The sequence below is a fragment of the Eretmochelys imbricata genome, chromosome 1, assembly GCF_965152235.1.
Source record: "Eretmochelys imbricata isolate rEreImb1 chromosome 1, rEreImb1.hap1, whole genome shotgun sequence".
NCBI classification, from domain to species: Eukaryota; Metazoa; Chordata; order Testudines; family Cheloniidae; genus Eretmochelys; species Eretmochelys imbricata.
In genome coordinates, this window is record NC_135572.1 from 201,239,840 (window position 1) to 201,256,476 (window position 16,637).

Below are 16,637 nucleotides of genomic sequence, written 5' to 3' on the forward strand. Positions count from 1 at the left end.
TCCCTCTCCCTCACCTCCTCCATTCCCCCTGACTCCCTCAAGCCTTTGCACTGCTTCTGAGGGGTGTGGGAAATACTGTTCTGTATTGTAGTTTAAAGGAATTCTTACTCAATTCTGTATTAATATGCCTAGTAAGGAATCTATTTCTCAAAAAACATTTCCTGAATCTTTTTTGTTGTCTGTATTGTTACACACCTACTTGCTGACTGGTATTTTGAAATAAATGACCAAAAATAATTGAAATTGGTGTGATTATGTTGTTATTTATTTTAAAACATGCGCAGATTTTTAAAATTTTTTGTTGCAGAATTCCCCCAGGAGTAAAAAAAGTCTCCTTCAGCAAAATTACATGGGAAATGTTGCTCGGTTAACACAGTAACTTGGTCCAAGTGAGCCCCTGACTTTACGGAATAGCGTTACATCTGTTGATGGAGCACTGGAATCTGTGTTAGTAGATGGTTGGCTGGGACACAGTGGCAGTAGGAACGATGGAAAGAATGGATTAAATACCCAGGATTAATGGGAGTGGTACAACATTCTGCTCAGAGCAGCCTGTTAAATTGTCAAAGGGGAAGAGTTCTCTTCACTAAGTGTCAGTATATATAGTCTGTGACTTTTACAGTGAAAAACAAGCCCCTGCACACCACCTAGATAACTGACACATACATCGGAACTAACATAACTGATGTGGTCAAAAAAGATTCATACTGCAGGGATCATACCCCATTCTCTTCAATCCTGTTAATGGCAATACATCTCAAAGAGACAAACGCTTTAATGGCATAGCAGATTCTGAGGAAACACTATGAAAATCATGGGAGGATCTCAAAGGGAGGAAAGAGAAAACATATTTTGAGGATAAGCTTAAAGCACTGCAGCTTGACACAAAGTAGTCAACAGGGCAGGTGTACCTTAAATACACCAGGAAGTCCTATGAATAAAATAGCAAACACCACACTGCAAGATTTTGTACAAGAAATGGGTTACTGTTCCCCCGCCCCCTGACATGCGCCCAGCTGGGTATCACCACTTGTAAAGATTGCCAATAAAAAGGAATTTTCTAGAGGAAGACAGAAATAAGTTGATCGACTGTGGCTAAGGTAAGAGGCAGTTACTATAAAAAAAGCCACTTTTCCTCCAACAGATGCAGAGACATTACCTCAGCAGCCTTGCCTGCTTATATCTGCAGTCAAAAAGCCAGACAGCTTCTGAATCTAAGATATTGCTGTAGGGTCTTAAGGCTGTATGAAGACAATTCTGGATCTTGGAGGATTATAGTTTTAAAACTTCAGTTCATTTCTATCAGAATTTAATGTAGACTGTTTTCTCTTGTTTATTCTTTCCTCTTACACACCGTGGGTATTGTTATTTGTAATAGTTACTACTTTTCATTTCTCTAGCATCTTCCCTTTGAGGATTTCCAGCCACTTTAAAGAAGATAATGAATATATACTCACAACCCAGCCGTGCAGTAGGGAAGTATTACTGGTCCCATTTTACAAAAGGGAAAACTGGGCTATAGGGATTAGGTGTCAGATTTTTAAAGGCAGTTAGGCACTTTTGAAAATCCAACTAGATGCATCTACCTGTTAGGTACATAAAACCCATCGATTTCAATGGGAGTTAGGTTCCCACCTCGCTCAGGTGCTCTTTGAAAATCTCACTACTAGGTGGCTCTCTGCATCTTCAGGCACCTAAATACTTTTGAAACTCTGGCCTTAACTAGTCCAAAGTCAATGGCAGAGCCTGCAACAGAACCCATATCTCCCTGCTCAGCTCAGATCCACTGGATCACAGCTGACCTCCCTTTTTGTCACCATACCTTGATGCAGTCTATTAACCACACTAGTGCAGCGGCAACCTGAGGCCAGACATGTGGTGCACCCACGGTGTACATGGAGCTTTTTGGCCATGGAAAGGGATACCTACAAGGAAAGAAGAGTTAGAGCAGTTTCCAATTACCTGAGCAGGATTGTAATCAGCAGAGAATTAAAAGACATCTCCCTGCCAAATAGATTTGATTTATTGGACACACACAGACTTCTGCCTATTTTTCTGATGAATGTTCACTATTGTTAACACTACAGATCATGAACTGATTTTATTCCTTTTATATGCATCAACAGATTCTGTCAGCTAAGGTCAAATTGCAGTATCTTTGCCACTTGTAAAGAAGTTAAAAAAAAAAAGCACAACTCAGTTTTTGGATACCAGGTGGGGTTTGTGGCACCGGCAATTAGAAAAATACCCTTAAGTTGTAAATTGAGTACTGTGACACCCTGGCACCCCAATATTCACCACTGTCATGCAATTAGGATATGTTTTGTACAAAGTATGCCTTTGAGATATTCTAAAAGTCTTGATCTGCTAGACATTAATATCTCGTTGGATTGTATCTGCTATTGTCGTATGTGAAATTATGAAATTTGGCTACGTATGTGTTATTGAATCATGTTATGAGGTTGAAAACACCCACAAGCAGCCTTTAGGCCTTTTTCCTGTTGTACCTGAAAAAATGGCTTATTAAGAAAATGCACACAAGCACAAGTATTGCCCCAGGAACTGCGTACAATAGAAACCTCAGAGAGAGCACTACACAATGGGAAATGTTTGACCCACGTCACAGCAAAAGAGCTTTCCAGCAAGTGGGAGGAAGATATATAGAGGGAAAATGACATCATGATTGTACCTCACTCTCCCTACAACAACACACCTGGAAACACCTGAGGGGCAATGACTGAACTGTGGGAAGTGATGGTCCCAGGCTAGATGGATTTTAGCCTGTGTATGAAAACCTGGGAAAGCCAAGGCAGCTTGTGCCTTAAGAATCTGCCAGCCTGTTTATCACTCAGGGTGAGAATTTGCTAATTCACGTCCTACTTATCTAGTGTGTTAAGCTCAGTTTGCAGTTTTTGTTTATTTACAAAGGTAATCTACTTTGATCTATTTTCTCTCTCTTATAATCCCTTTTTTGTATTTAATAAACTTGTTTTTTGTTTTCTCTAAAGCCAGTATGTGGAAATTATAACTTGGGGCAGAAAGCTGTTGCATCTCTCTCTCCACATTGAGGGAGTGGAGAATTTTATGACCTTATGCTTTGCAGTTCCCTGTGCAGTGCAAGACGGTATAATTTTGGGTTTACACTCCAGAGGGGGGCCATGCCTTACCAACTAGGAGGTGCCTTAACTGAGCCTTCCAATGCAGTGCTGATCTCAGCATGTGTGTGTGAAGCTGCAGCTGGGTGTGTCCCTGTCTGTGTGTATGCTGGTGAAAGAGCAAGCTTGGAGAGCTTGGCAACTTATCACATAACCACAGTGTAAAAGGGAACCCAGGCTGGCGGGTTAGGCAGGCTCAATAGTCCCACAGTTCCAAGTGGCACCCAGGGGTGGGCGGGGGGAAGCGGGGGGGAGAGAAGAGGCGGAAACCAGTCACAAGTACAATTTATCTGGAATCACTGAGAAATGACAAAACCCACTGTGTCATTTCAAAGGGATTTCATCAGTTCTGGAAGAAATCCACAGTGGGATTAGTCAGGCATAGGTACATTACTTGAGTTTTCCTTTTCAGTTTAGATCCGAGGCACTGACTGTGTGAAACATCAAATCTACTGCTCAAAGTATTTCCCTGCAATATCAGAAACCCAAACATCACAGCGTTTTGCTAGTGCATGGGAACCAGAAAGTAAAATAGAGCCAGCTAGTTTCACTGTATATGATAAAAGAAGGGCAAAACGTAGAACAGAAGTGGTGAAAGTAAGTTATTTTGGCTTTCACAGTTTTGGCATTACTAGTAATAAAGATGGACTAAAGCACAACAAATTATTGAGCTCAATACAGGAGTAGCTGGGTGAAATTCTATCACTTGTGTTACACAGGAGGTTGGACTAGATGATCTAATGGTTCTTTCTGGCCTTAAAAACTATGATTCTGTAACTCTGAAGTCATACAGGGAAACAAATGTTTTAAGCTAGGATATTTAGCCTAAAGATGCCCTTGTACCAGCTTCAAGCATTTTCCAGTGTCTCTTGAACACTGCAACCTAGCAGTAGCTAGAACCTACACTGGCAAATTGAGCCAATTCACAAAAAGAAAAGGAGTACTTGTGGCACCTGAGAGACTAACCAATTTATCTGAGCATGAGCTTTCGTGAGCTACAGCTCATTTCATCGGATGCATACTGTGGAAACTGCAGAGGACATTACATACACAGAGACCATGAAACAATACCTCCTCCCACCCCACTGTCCTGCTGGTAATAGCTTATCTAAAGTGATCATCAAGTTGGGCCATTTCCAGCACAAATCCAGGTTTTCTCACCCTCCGCCCCCCCACACACAAACTCACTCTCCTGCTGGTAATAGCCCATCCAAAGTGACCACTCTCTTTACAATGTGTAAGATAATCAAGGTGGGCCATTTCCAGCACAAATCCAGGTTTTCTCACCCTCCCACCACCCCCCTCCAAAAACCACACACACAAACTCACTCTCCTGCTGGTAATAGCTCATCCAAAGCGACCACTCTCCCGACAATGTGCATGATAATCAAGGTGGGCCATTTCCAGCACAAATACAGGTTTTCTCACCCCCCCCCCACACACACACAAACTCACTCTCCTGCCAATTCAAACGCTTAAAGGGGGAGAAAAATGTTGAGGTTGAAACACTAGAGGACAGCAGAATATCCCCAAGGGAACACAAAGTAAAAAACAACCAGAGGCTGAGTGGAGTCAGACAGTCATGGAGTCTGAGAGCTGCAGTGACCGGGTGGCAATGCCTTCACTGAAAGGAATTGGCACCTTGTACACCAAAAGGGCACCTGGGTCCCATTGCAGGGCTTGACACAAGAACCACTGCCTTGTTCACACACCAGAGCCTGGATTCAACAGTGGGAACCTTCAGAAAAAGATAAAGTGTTATCAATGTTATGTTGTTTTCAGAATTTTTTTTAATCCGGATCTTTATCTTGACTCTGTCCCTTTGAATATAAGGGTGCCCACTTTATACAATCTCTGATCAGCTCTGGTAACATACCCAAGTTCTTTAAAGACTTTTGGGATCTCCTCTTCAATTTTAGAATCAGGAAGTTCATAAGAAGGGCACAAAAAAACATATATAAAAGCAAAAATCCTGCAAAAGTCCTTGTAGATGGAGTTTGGAGAGATTTCACAGACACATTCTGGGCATAGCAATTCTCCACAAGAAACTAAGAAAGGCAACAGACACAAAGATTAATAGAGACTCCTAATCAGATCTTGATAAAGGTGAGGTCAATGTCTGCATTTATCTTGAGGAACATTACATTTTCATTGCTACTAATAGAAGTCAATATACATACACTGATCAATACATTCTGAATGGGTATTTTCAATTTAAAACAAAGAACTCTCCCTCATTACAGCCACACATTTCTGGAAGACTAACATTCAGAGGGGGAGATAGAGAGGCTCAGAAAAAAATATATTCATGTCTGATGAGCCAGTGAATAAGCTGAGATTTGTATATGCTCTCTGTTAAATCTACAACAATGATAATCGTAGCAGAAGGTAAACAACTCATTGAAAAAGTGACTGATTGAACAGATGTTCCTTGTGCCAGCACTTCTGATGGCTCAACAGAATCCGCAATAACTAAATTTTCAGTTAAAAACAAAACACTAAATCAAATGGCATTATTCTTGCCCTTCTAGATGCTAATCTTCCAAATATGACCCAATCCCATGCTGCTTTACTAAGATGCAGGAGAGAGATGCAAACTGGCCCTATTCATCTCTACACAGTGTTAATTCTCAAGTCTAATTAGGGCAATTTTAATATCAACTGCTCACTGCTCATTTTAGCAGAAAAACTCAGCTATTTTGGGATTGCGGGCATAACCTGATTAGAGCACCACCACTTTTCTCCCCAATCTGAAACCTGCTTATCATAGTTTCTCCACACAATCACAAGCTATCTCAGTTTTATCTTCTGTGTATCACATGTACAATCCTAATGCTGTAACAGAACCAACTAATCTATTGCCAAAGAGAGCATCCCATGTTTGCATTTAGAGTACAACATTGTTATGAGCAGATGCAGCAGATATTGGTGACACAGTGGGTGGGAACCCAGGTATACCTCACAGAGTTGAGGGATGCACTGCTGGATGTAAGTCTTGTCATGAAGTGGCCTGAGATCCTTTAACTTTTCTGTACCAGCAAAAAAGCCCCATGGAGTATTTCGCAATGCTCCAGAACCACTTGTCCTGAAACCAAACAGAGACGGTTAAATTGCTTTGGATCACGCGCTGTGGGCTTTTAGCATTTACAGAATACCCAGAATCACACTGAATAGAATATCCAAAGTGTACAAGAATTATAAAATCCTCATGCTTCAAAGCATAAACCAAACATCTAATGAAGGCAGTTAAGAAAAAAAAACTGCCCCACAGGCAGGTTATTCCACAACTGTCCAATTACAGGGATTCATACATGCTTCAGAGGAATATCTGACCTGCTATAGTGATCTCATACAGGATAGCAATCTTCCTATGCACTTACATTATTCTCATTAACATAGCATTTGTGCACAATTCCTATGTGCCTACTCTCTAATCTAATGAAAGAAACAATCAAACAGAAAAAAAAAAGAGCCGGGGGGGGGGAATCAAATATTTTAGGTCTTCTTTATACATCAAAATAGCAAAAAAGGACACATCTCTATTTCCTCCCCTGCCCCCTTTGCAAGCCACTTTTAAAGCCTAGAGTTTTAATTATTCATTATTTTATATTGGAAATATTGACTGAAACAAGTCAGGAGGCATTGTAACAGTACCTTCTCACAGAGAAGTTGATTTTTCCGTCAGAGCCACCAGTGTACTTAGATATGTTCAGCTTCGATCGTTCTCTAGCGAAAAGATCACAAAACATTACACTGTCATTTAAAGCATTATGAGGGTGCTGCCAGTAGTTTCACAACTATTGTTACACAACCCAAGATTATTAGGAATCTATTTTAATTGTATTTCTGTATTTTTTAAAAAAAATTGATTACTTACACAATGCTGTCAAAAGCACAGTTTCACCACTTCCCCAGTGAAGTCAGTCTTCTCACTTTGTGTGGGTCTTTTACACAGTAACAATGGAAAGAAAAAACACTGAAAAATAAAAAAGTGTGACATAACTCCCCCCCACCCTCCAAACTAGGCAAGTGGATTGATTAGATGGCAGGTGTCATAATAGTTATTTTAACTCATTTTAATTGACAATTTACTAGATTTCAAGTAGACATTGTCCCTTTAAAGGACTTTTAAAAAGCTTTCATATTGAAAATTCTAATGTGGAGTTGATAATACATTGTAAACTATTTTTGCTATTTTTAAATGGACAGTGTTCTGTTAAGTCAAGTCACTGTGGTGTTCTTGTTTCCATGAACCTGCCTACACAAGCGAAATTTACAGGAGGTACTACCAATGCCACCTCTCTGAAATGATGTTAGCCTTAGGCCAGGTCTACACTATAAATTTACATCAGTATCACTAGGTCAGTGGTTCTCAAACTTTTTTACTGGTGACCCCCTTTCACATAGCAAGCCTCTGAGACTGCGACCCCCCTTATAAATTAAAAACACATTTTTATATATTTAACACCATTATAAATGCTGGAGGAAAAGTGGGGTTTGAGCTGGAGGCTGACAGCTCATGACCCCCCCCCAGGTAATAACCTTGCAACCCCCTGAGGGGTCCCGACCCCCAGTTTGAGAACCCCTGCACTAGGTCACTCAGAGATGTATTTAGAGGTGAACTAGACATCCAGGTGCCCTTTACCATAACAGTGAATCTCTTCACACCAAGCCCACAACAAATGACCACAACCCTCCTCCTCTCAGTTACATCAGCATAAGTGTGCTTAGAGATCAGCAGCACATACGTTGCTTGAGGTGTGTATAGACCGGCTCTGCTTGCATCCTGAACTCTAACGGGCAGCAGGGAGGCCCGGCCAGTGCTACCGCTGGAAGATGAGCTCTGTTTCATCTTGTTTAAGTTGCAAGACAAAGGCCTGTCAGCCAAAAAATGCAGAAAACAAAAATGGGAAATATTGATCTTACAGGTCAGACAGAACAGCTATTGGAGAACCCAGCTGGAGCAAGAAGCCAGACCAGAAACGGGGGAAGGAGCAGCTTGGAGGATACTAAACAAGTCCTCCATATTAATGGTTCTCAGACAGACTCTTTTCTCAATTTGGCTCGTGAGAATGACTTCCCTGACTGGGCCCAGTTTTGCTTTAATTCGTTTAAATATTTTACGGCCTCCCTGACACAGAAACATGTCCCATCACGTCCACCTACTCCCCCTTTAAATCAAGCCCCAAAACATCTCACATCCCTGGGCCCTTTCCTCTAATACAGGCAGAATCCACGTGTAAAAGGTCTAAGGGGGCTGCAGGGGACCACCCCTGAAGCCAGACCCCGCTCAGTCCCCTGTCACCTGGCAGAGAAGAAAAGTTCTTCTGGTTCCCTCCAGGCCTCAGCAGGTGCCTGCCCCTCCTACCACCCAGCTCCCAGCAAAGCGCACCAGTCACAGCACCCCGCCCCACAGGCACAGGCAGGCACCCCCACCCGGGTAATAGCGCCCCTGAAAACAAAGGGCCCAGCCCCAGGCGGGCGGGTGTCCCGCGGTAGCGCTCAGCCCCCAGCACAGGATGGGACAGGAGCCAGCGCACCCTGCAATCGCCTCAGTGAGCCTCGAGGGGCCGCGTTCAGAGTTTGGTCCCCGGCTAAAGGAAAGCTCCCGGGAATCGAACCCGCGCCCCGGCTGAAAGGCTGCACCCGCGGGAGCCCCTGAGCGGGGCGGCTCCCGCCCCAGAGCTGCTGGTGTCGGTGGCAGAATCTCTCCCCGCCCCGAGAACGGCGTGTCCGGGGGGGGGGACTGGAGGGGCTCTGCCTAGCTGGGTATTTATCCGCCCCTCCCCCCCGGCCTCTGGGCTCCCCTCCCCCACTGCTGAACACACCAGGGCAATAGGGCTCTGGGTCCTGCCCGCGCCAGTATATTGGAGGGGGGGGAATCGGGCCCCGGCAGCCTGGGCTCGCCGCCCGCCTGCCTCAGGTGGCAGCAGTAGCGAGGCGCTAACCCACCTAGCCGCGGGGCGCGGGGCGGGGCCTAGCCGGGGCGGGGCAGGTGATGCAGCGGGGGGCGGGGCCGGGCCTGGGGCCGTACAACAAGATGGCGCCGCCCAGAGGGGAAGTGCGAGGCCGGGGCGAACATGGCGGACGAGGAGGAGGATCCGCCGGTGAGTGAAGCTACTAGGGCTGGGGGGACCCCGGTGCCTCCTTCCCGCCAACGGAAGGTCTCTTGTTCCCGGTCCGGCCCCTGCCGGGAAACGACTTCGGGGATCGCCGGGGTCTGGCTGCCGCGTCTGGCGGGGACCTGGAGAGACCGGCTGCAGCGGCGCCGGGAGAGTGTCTCTTTCTGAAGATCAACCTGGGGCCTTTCCCGGCTGCTTCGCGTGTGCTGGCCGCCGCTGCTGCTGCTGCTGCCGCCGCCGCCGCCCTTCTCCAGCTTGTACCACACACTCGCCCCCCACTCCACTCTCACCCCCCCCCCCCCCCCCCACACACACACACGGGTGCTGGCAGAGGATGTGGCAAGTCACTGGCTTAGCCGGGAATCCCCATTGCCCAGCCCGGGTAGGGCTACCGAGCGGGAACAATGTATATAGTGGGGGGTGTTGAGAGCCACTGAACCAAACTGAAAAGGAGTCCTTTTGGCACCTTAGAGAATAAATTGGTTAGTCTCTAAGGTGCCCCAAGGACTCCTTTTCTTTTTGCGAATACAGACTAACACGGCTGCTACTCTGAAACCTGAACCAGGCTGTAAACCCTGCGTGTCATGGGAACCGCTTCAAGCCCCCGGGGGTGTGTGGCACCCCTAGTTCCAGCATCTGTGCTACTGAAGGTTTATGGTCCTGTTTCAGCTTTTGACATAGTCTGTTTTCTGCCACAACTGGAAGCTCCCTCCCAGGCTGACTGTTGTGAGTACAGGGAGTGAGAGACAAGGTGACTGAGGTAAATCCATATTGCCAACTCCAAACGTTTAACAATCATGGGTCAGGCTCACCAAAAATCATGAGATCATGTAAAAATACTAGATTTGGTGTTCTTTTTATTTGCCTTCTGCTTTTTGAGGCTTTAGCCTGCACTGGGGTCACATTTTGAGGCTTTCTCCATAGCCAGAAGGGCTAGAAACTTATTTTTTCTTTAAGAATGAAGGCTGAAATCATCACACAACCACTTGATTCCAGGAGCTGGGGCTTTAAGGAAAACAATCCTTCTGATGAGAGTTGTGACACAATTATGAGTTAGCAACACTGGTTCTTGGGCCAGCTTCTCTTGGTGAAAGAGACAAGCTTTTGAGTTTTACAGAGCTCTACTTTGGGTCTTAAATACAAATAGTTCTCATGCTCAAATGGAATTCATAATTAGACATATATCCCCCCACACTGTAACTCTGGGGTGGCTTGGGAGATCCTTATGGGGAGGTTGAGATGTTGGGGAGCAGAGGGAAGGGGCTTGGGTTGTGTGACCACCTGGGCCTGTCTGCTGTGCTGTTGTCTGATCTCCCTCTCTGGTGTCTGCCTCACCCTAGTTTGAAGAAGACACTGAGGAAGCCGGAGGAGGCCCAGATGGTGGGCAGGGCAAGAGGAAGAGGCTGTTCTCCAAAGAGCGTGAGTCGACGTGTGTGTCCATGTCCGGGTCAGTAAGGACCCCCCACCCTAGGCTCTCTGAGAGCGGCATTTATGGCATACCAGGGTACCCTTCACTCTTCTGGGGATTATAGTCTGTTAAATGAGGATGTAGCTGTAAATTGAAATAAGCCAGTCAAGGTGACAGGCCCCCAGGATCTCTGTGGGAGTATTGTTGTATAACTTGTAATACAGCTCGGTGTAACTGTAAAGAAGGCAACAGGTTGTACTGCTGCCTAATTAGAGTCACAATTTGGATTGTGTAGTCCCTGCACCCATACCACAGGGAATATGATCCCTCAATATGTTCACTTTGGAGACAAGCACTTACGTTAAGTTCTGGTGACTGATCTAGGATGCTGAAAATCATTGTCAGCTGAAAAATGAAGCCCTTTTAACTTGTTAGATTGCTTTCTGAACTACAAATCACTTTAATCACCATTATAGAAACTGTTCTTTGGAAGCACAGGAACAGCCACCCTAGATCAGACCCAGGTCCATCTAATCCAGTATCCTGATCCTAGAGTTTGTTGTCAAGCATAGTTCCGGTAGTACTACATGTACTGTATGTATTTCAAATGGTTGTTGCTAATATGGTTTCTGTTAACAGCCACATGGCATCTGCATGTCATTCTTACCACAATTCTATCATGTTTGGGTTGCACAGACTTGTAGATTTGCATTTGTTTGAAGAACTTGTTGCATTTGCTAAGTCTGCTGCATAGCTGGAACAAGGGAGCTCTTTCAGTCACACTATGTTTTCTGTTTCCCCAGTAAGATGTATGATGTATGGGTTTGGAGATGACCAGAATCCCTACACAGAATCGGTAGATATTCTTGAAGACCTGGTGATAGAGTTCATCACAGAGATGGTAGGTTATATTAAAAAATCTGCTTAATTTGTTTCTGGACTGTAATGACTAGAAAGAGCAGTCCATTTAAAAACAAATAACTCTTAGTTATGGACAGTGGTTAGGAAAGCCCTTTCTAAAAAAAGATCAGTGGAAGGGAATGGTTTAGTTTTCTAAAGACTCTAAAAGTAGGCTTTTTTATTTTTCACTAAAGACCTATAATTTAAAAAAAAATAAACTTACATAAATTTAAACCATTAATAAATGTCTTGAACTAATCCAGTAACTGGCTGATTAATCATCTGATTTGCACCCCAGAAGTCACTAACCCTTCATCCTTCCAGGGTTGATGATCTCCTGCATTCAACAGTGTGTATAGCATTTTTAGATGATACTTTTAAAGGGAAAAGAAAAGTCCTGCATGCTCTGTGTGGGCATTGGCTCACATTTCTATTCTTGTAAGAGAAGATTTGCCTTGTTGCCCTGAGCCAGGGATTCCTGGATTCCATTTTTTTAACTGAGCTGTGTGTTTTCTTCTCCTGGGGTACAGGAGTTTTATATACTGTACTTCCTAATTTCTTCTCACTACCTGCAACTCCCAGTACTCCTCTATCTCTACATTATTTTGCAAGTTAGGCCTGTCCTCCTGTGCACTTGTGGCTACTCTGATTTTGGTGTCATCAGCAAGTTAGATGACAATTCACTACACGCACACGTACTCAGTGAAGGCACAAAGCAGCTGTGCAGGGTGCAGACATAAGCTTGGCTGTGAATTTTAATGTTATGTTTGTGACTTTTTTTATGACAAAGCACCTTACAATGTAGCACTTATATGTGAGTTGCCACGAAATAAGATTTCCAGATTTTATTTATTTGAGTTTTGGAGTGGGGTGCATATTGACTGGCACAATAGATCCTGGTCCATGAATCTTGCTCATAGCTGCTATGGTATTGCAAATAGTAAATAACTGGTAGGTAATTTTGCTGCTTAAAAGACTGATTTTTTTTTTTTTTTTTTTTTACTAGTGTGAAAGGTAGTTCATAGACCACCTAGAAAGGCTCTCCTGACCATAGTTTAGCTAGGATGGTGGCTTTCAATCTCTGGAACTATTGGTTTCCTCTTCAAAAGTACAAAGCCTGGCTTGTTAGAACCAAAGTATCAGTGTACCATCTAAAAAGTGTGTAAGGTAACTTACAAGAGGGAAAAGGAAGCATAACTTTCAGTGAAATCATTTACTACTTTTTTTTTTTAAACAGACACACAAGGCAATGTCAATTGGACGGCAGGGTCGTGTACAGGTTGAGGATATTGTCTTTTTGATTCGTAAAGACCCACGGAAGTTTGCTAGAGTAAAAGACCTGTTGACTATGAATGAAGAACTGAAACGAGCCAGGAAGGCTTTTGATGAAGCAAACTATGGATCTTGATGCTTTTGTGTTGTGCAGAGATGGTAAAAGTTATGGCTACATGTTATCCCTATACTTTTTTTTTAAAAGCAATTCTTTTTTTCAATACTGAGAAATTAACCCCTACTGCTTTGAGTTTGTTTTTGTGGGGTTTTTGTGTGTGTGGGGTTTTGTTTTGTTTGGGGGTTTTTTTGGATGGATTTCAGTGCTGAAGTGTCTAAAGCAGCATTTACTGGTTAGAACTGCCAGATAAGCCTGTAAATGTATCTTAATATTTTGTATATTCTTTTTATGCTATTTTAAGAAAAGGCAAGGGAGTTCAAACTAGAAGTGCTCTAGAAGTTCTTCATGCTTGTTTGTTGCACCTCTTGTTTTGAGCTATGGCAGCCTGTCGTACCAGATGACTGACTAGAAAGCTAAATGAGAAGAGATGCTTGGCGACTGTGCACAGTTCTCATTAGATTCATATATCCTTCACCTGATCCACCAAGTTGATTTCAAAGGAATAATTGAAAAATTAGTGTTTGAACATCATTATGTTTGGAGAGGTTTAAACAGTGTGGTTAGCCAAAGTATTGAAACTTCTGCTTTTTCCACGTCTTCTCTTTATAAGGGGGTATTTATGAATAATATGTTTTAACAGTTCACTCACTCCTCTTGCTTTGAGTCTGCGATGTTAAATATATTCAAGGCATGTGAGAATATTTCCACATAAGGAACAAGAATTTATTTGCACTAAAATGCTGCATGTCCAGTAGTCTTAGGCCCTCGATGGAGTTTTAATCTAAAATATGATTTTTATGGAAATGGCTTTGCTTTTTTTGTGTGCACGCTGCCAGATATTAGTGAGGATGCTGACTTTTTAGGATTTAGCTTCAGTTAGCTGTGACTCTCTAGGCTCACCTCCCCTAGATTTAACTGCACTCTAATAGCTCTTTCCACATAATGTAGTCTAGAAAGACAAAACTGGGTTTTCAGGCATTTATTAACCAAGAGAAGGAAGCAGCCAGGGATGAATAAACAGCAGGTTCCAGTTTCCTTCTGGCATAATAAAGCTTAATGATTCTGTTCAGTCAGAAATAATTTAATAGTTCTTTGTACTGGTGGAAGATGCAGCTGCTGTGGCATTTCACAGCTGGTTTAATGTTTGAAACATTACACTAGAGGGAGCCTTTCAAATCTAGGTTTAAATTCCACTACAGTTGACTTACCTTTCATCCTTAAGACACACATTATTCCATATATTTTACTCTGCGTGGATCTCCTGCAGAAGGCCATAAACAGAAGTCCTGCCTGTTTGATAGGAACATTACAGATCCTATCGTGCTCCTTTTGAAACAGCAGACATTACCATATTTATCCCTGTAACCCATTGGTTCTCAACCTTTCCAGACTACTGTGCCCCTTTCAGGAGTCTGATTTGTCTTGTGGACAGCAAGTTTCACCTTACTTAAACTACTTGCTTACAAAATCAGATATAAAAATACAAAAGTGTCCCAGCACACTATTATTGAAAAATTGCTTTCTCACTTACCATATAGTTACGAAATAAGTCAATTGGAATATCACTATTTACATTTCAGTGTAGTCTATAGAGCAGTACAAACAAGTCATTGTCTGTATGAAATTTTAGTTTGTACTGTTTTCGTTAGTGCTTCTTATGTAGCTTACTGTAAAACTAGGCAAATATCTCTAGATGAGTTTTTGTAGCCCCTCGAAGACCTCTGCATACCTCCAGGGGTATGCGTAACTCTGGTTAGGAACCATTGCTCTAACCCACTGGTGACATCGTTTTGTGATTTGTGTAGTGATAGCTTGTAAGTGGTGTGGGATCTCCTAAAAGAAAGGTGTTAAGTGTGAATTATAGTCTACTACATGCCAAGAGAATTTCAGGGGGGAGCCAATCAAGCCACTAAAATAGACAGCTTCTTCCAAGATTGGCCTGCTGTATTATGCTGCAGGACTACTCAAGCCTAGTGCCTAAACGTAGCATTTAACCTTGTAAATAACAGCCTAGAGCGGGGTGGCCAACCTGTGGCTTTTCAGAAGTTAATATGTGGCTCCTTGTATAGGCACCAACTCAGGGGCTGGAGCTACAGATGCCAACTTTCCAATGTGCCAGGGGGGTGCTCACTGCTCAACCCTTGGCTCTGCCACAGGCCCTCGTTCCTCCTCTCCCCCTGCCCCCAGAGCCTCCTGCATGCTAAGAAACAGCTGATGGGGAGGTGCTGGGGGGAAGAACTGATGAGGGGCTGCTGATGTATTACTGTGGCTCTTTGGCAATGTACATTGGTAAACTCTAGCTTCTTCTCAGGCTCAGATTGGCCACTCCTGCCTAGAGGACTTTTGTAGAAATTTTAACTTGTATCAAAGAAAATAAGATCACAAAACTTGGGGGGGCATTTTTATGCATGGGTAATGTGACTTAATTTGAATACTTAACACCAATGGGGATGGTGCTGTATAAAATGTAAATGTGTCTGTGCTGAAGTGAGGTAGGAGACTTATAGGATGGGGTAGCTTTGTTCTTCCATCCTTTGGGCTACCTTTTATTTTTCTTGTGGGCACTATTGTAAAGATTAGTTTTAAGGAGGAATAGCACCTAGATTATTTTGTTTATTATAAGGCTAGCAGATCCAGTTTTGGACCAGCACCCCATTGTAGTAGGTCCTGTATAATAGAAGAGTATTTCATATACCCCCAACATTCTTCTAGGTGAAAACAGATCACTGGGGCATTGTGATAAATCCAAGATTTCAGTGGCATCCTGGTAACTGCTGTATCAGCTGCCCCTGCCCCCCCTTACTCCACTGTGATACTTACAGGAAACTGACCAGAGAAAGTATTTAAACAAAAAATTGCATCCTCCCCCCTCCTCTGGCACTTAAGGTTTGATCCTGGGAACACACATGTAACTATGAACAGTAGTCCCATTGGATTCAATAAGACTACTCCTGTACAGCAGTGATATAGAAGCAGGACCATAAACTAAGTTGTCCTCAGCATGGACCATGGCTCTGTATGTATTTGTACAGTGACTCCTCACTTAGTCATCCCCATTAACATTGTTTCATTGCTGATCAATGGGGGACATGCTTGTTTAAAGTTGTGCAATGTTCCCTTATAAGCTTCACAATCATCATTGCTGTGTAGAGTATTAAATTGTTTAAGACTTGTACTGTGTGTATATGTATATATATAATTTTTTTTTCCACCAAACAAAAAACTTCCCTAGAACCTAACCCCCATTTACATTAATTCTTTTGGAGAAATTGGATTCACTTAACATTCTTTCACTTAATCACATTTTTCAGGAACATAACTACAACATTAAGCAAGGAGTTATGGTACATACAAATAAATACAAAATACCTCAATGCTGCTTGGAAGCCCCTGAGCAGTAGTGAAGTTAAGTATTTCATAACTGATTGATTGGTGCTATTATTCTTGCACCTTTCTCTGAAGCAGCTGGTGCTGGTCCCTGGTAGAAATAGGCTTTACTAGACTTAACAGACCACAGGTCAGCTCCTCATGTATTCTCCATCCTTATTTTCAGTTACTTGTATCTTTCCCAGAAAGTAGCCTTCTGAGCTGAAAGCTGCTTCTTAAGCTATGTCCAGCACTGAGTTATGGAATATTTTACTGAAAATCTTAATCTGTACCTG

General features: G+C 43.2%; 3 protein-coding genes across 3 annotated transcripts in view; 2 read left to right on the forward strand and 1 right to left on the reverse strand.

The window, feature by feature from the left end:
- The window catches only part of LOC144267838 (kinetochore protein NDC80 homolog), a 29,897-nt gene extending 21,077 nt beyond the window's left edge, over nucleotides 1–8,820 (reverse strand). Inside the window, 7 exon segments of the mRNA XM_077822190.1 lie at nucleotides 1,823–1,925; nucleotides 5,032–5,143; nucleotides 5,146–5,203; nucleotides 6,114–6,240; nucleotides 6,810–6,881; nucleotides 7,904–8,032; nucleotides 8,696–8,820. Of these exon segments, the coding sequence (XP_077678316.1) occupies nucleotides 1,823–1,925; nucleotides 5,032–5,143; nucleotides 5,146–5,203; nucleotides 6,114–6,240; nucleotides 6,810–6,881; nucleotides 7,904–8,007 (576 nt within the window). The 5' untranslated portion in view covers nucleotides 8,008–8,032; nucleotides 8,696–8,820.
- GTPBP8 (GTP binding protein 8) overlaps nucleotides 1–16,637 on the forward strand; it is a 385,924-nt gene that overhangs the window by 33,617 nt on the left and 335,670 nt on the right. The window lies entirely within an intron of this gene.
- On the forward strand, nucleotides 9,177–16,150 carry TAF13 (TATA-box binding protein associated factor 13). Its single transcript, XM_077822111.1, has 4 exons — nucleotides 9,177–9,262; nucleotides 10,618–10,696; nucleotides 11,489–11,586; nucleotides 12,823–16,150. Exons 1-4 carry the CDS (start codon nucleotides 9,236–9,238, stop codon nucleotides 12,991–12,993), a joined length of 375 nt encoding a protein of 124 aa, XP_077678237.1. The 5' UTR covers nucleotides 9,177–9,235; the 3' UTR covers nucleotides 12,994–16,150.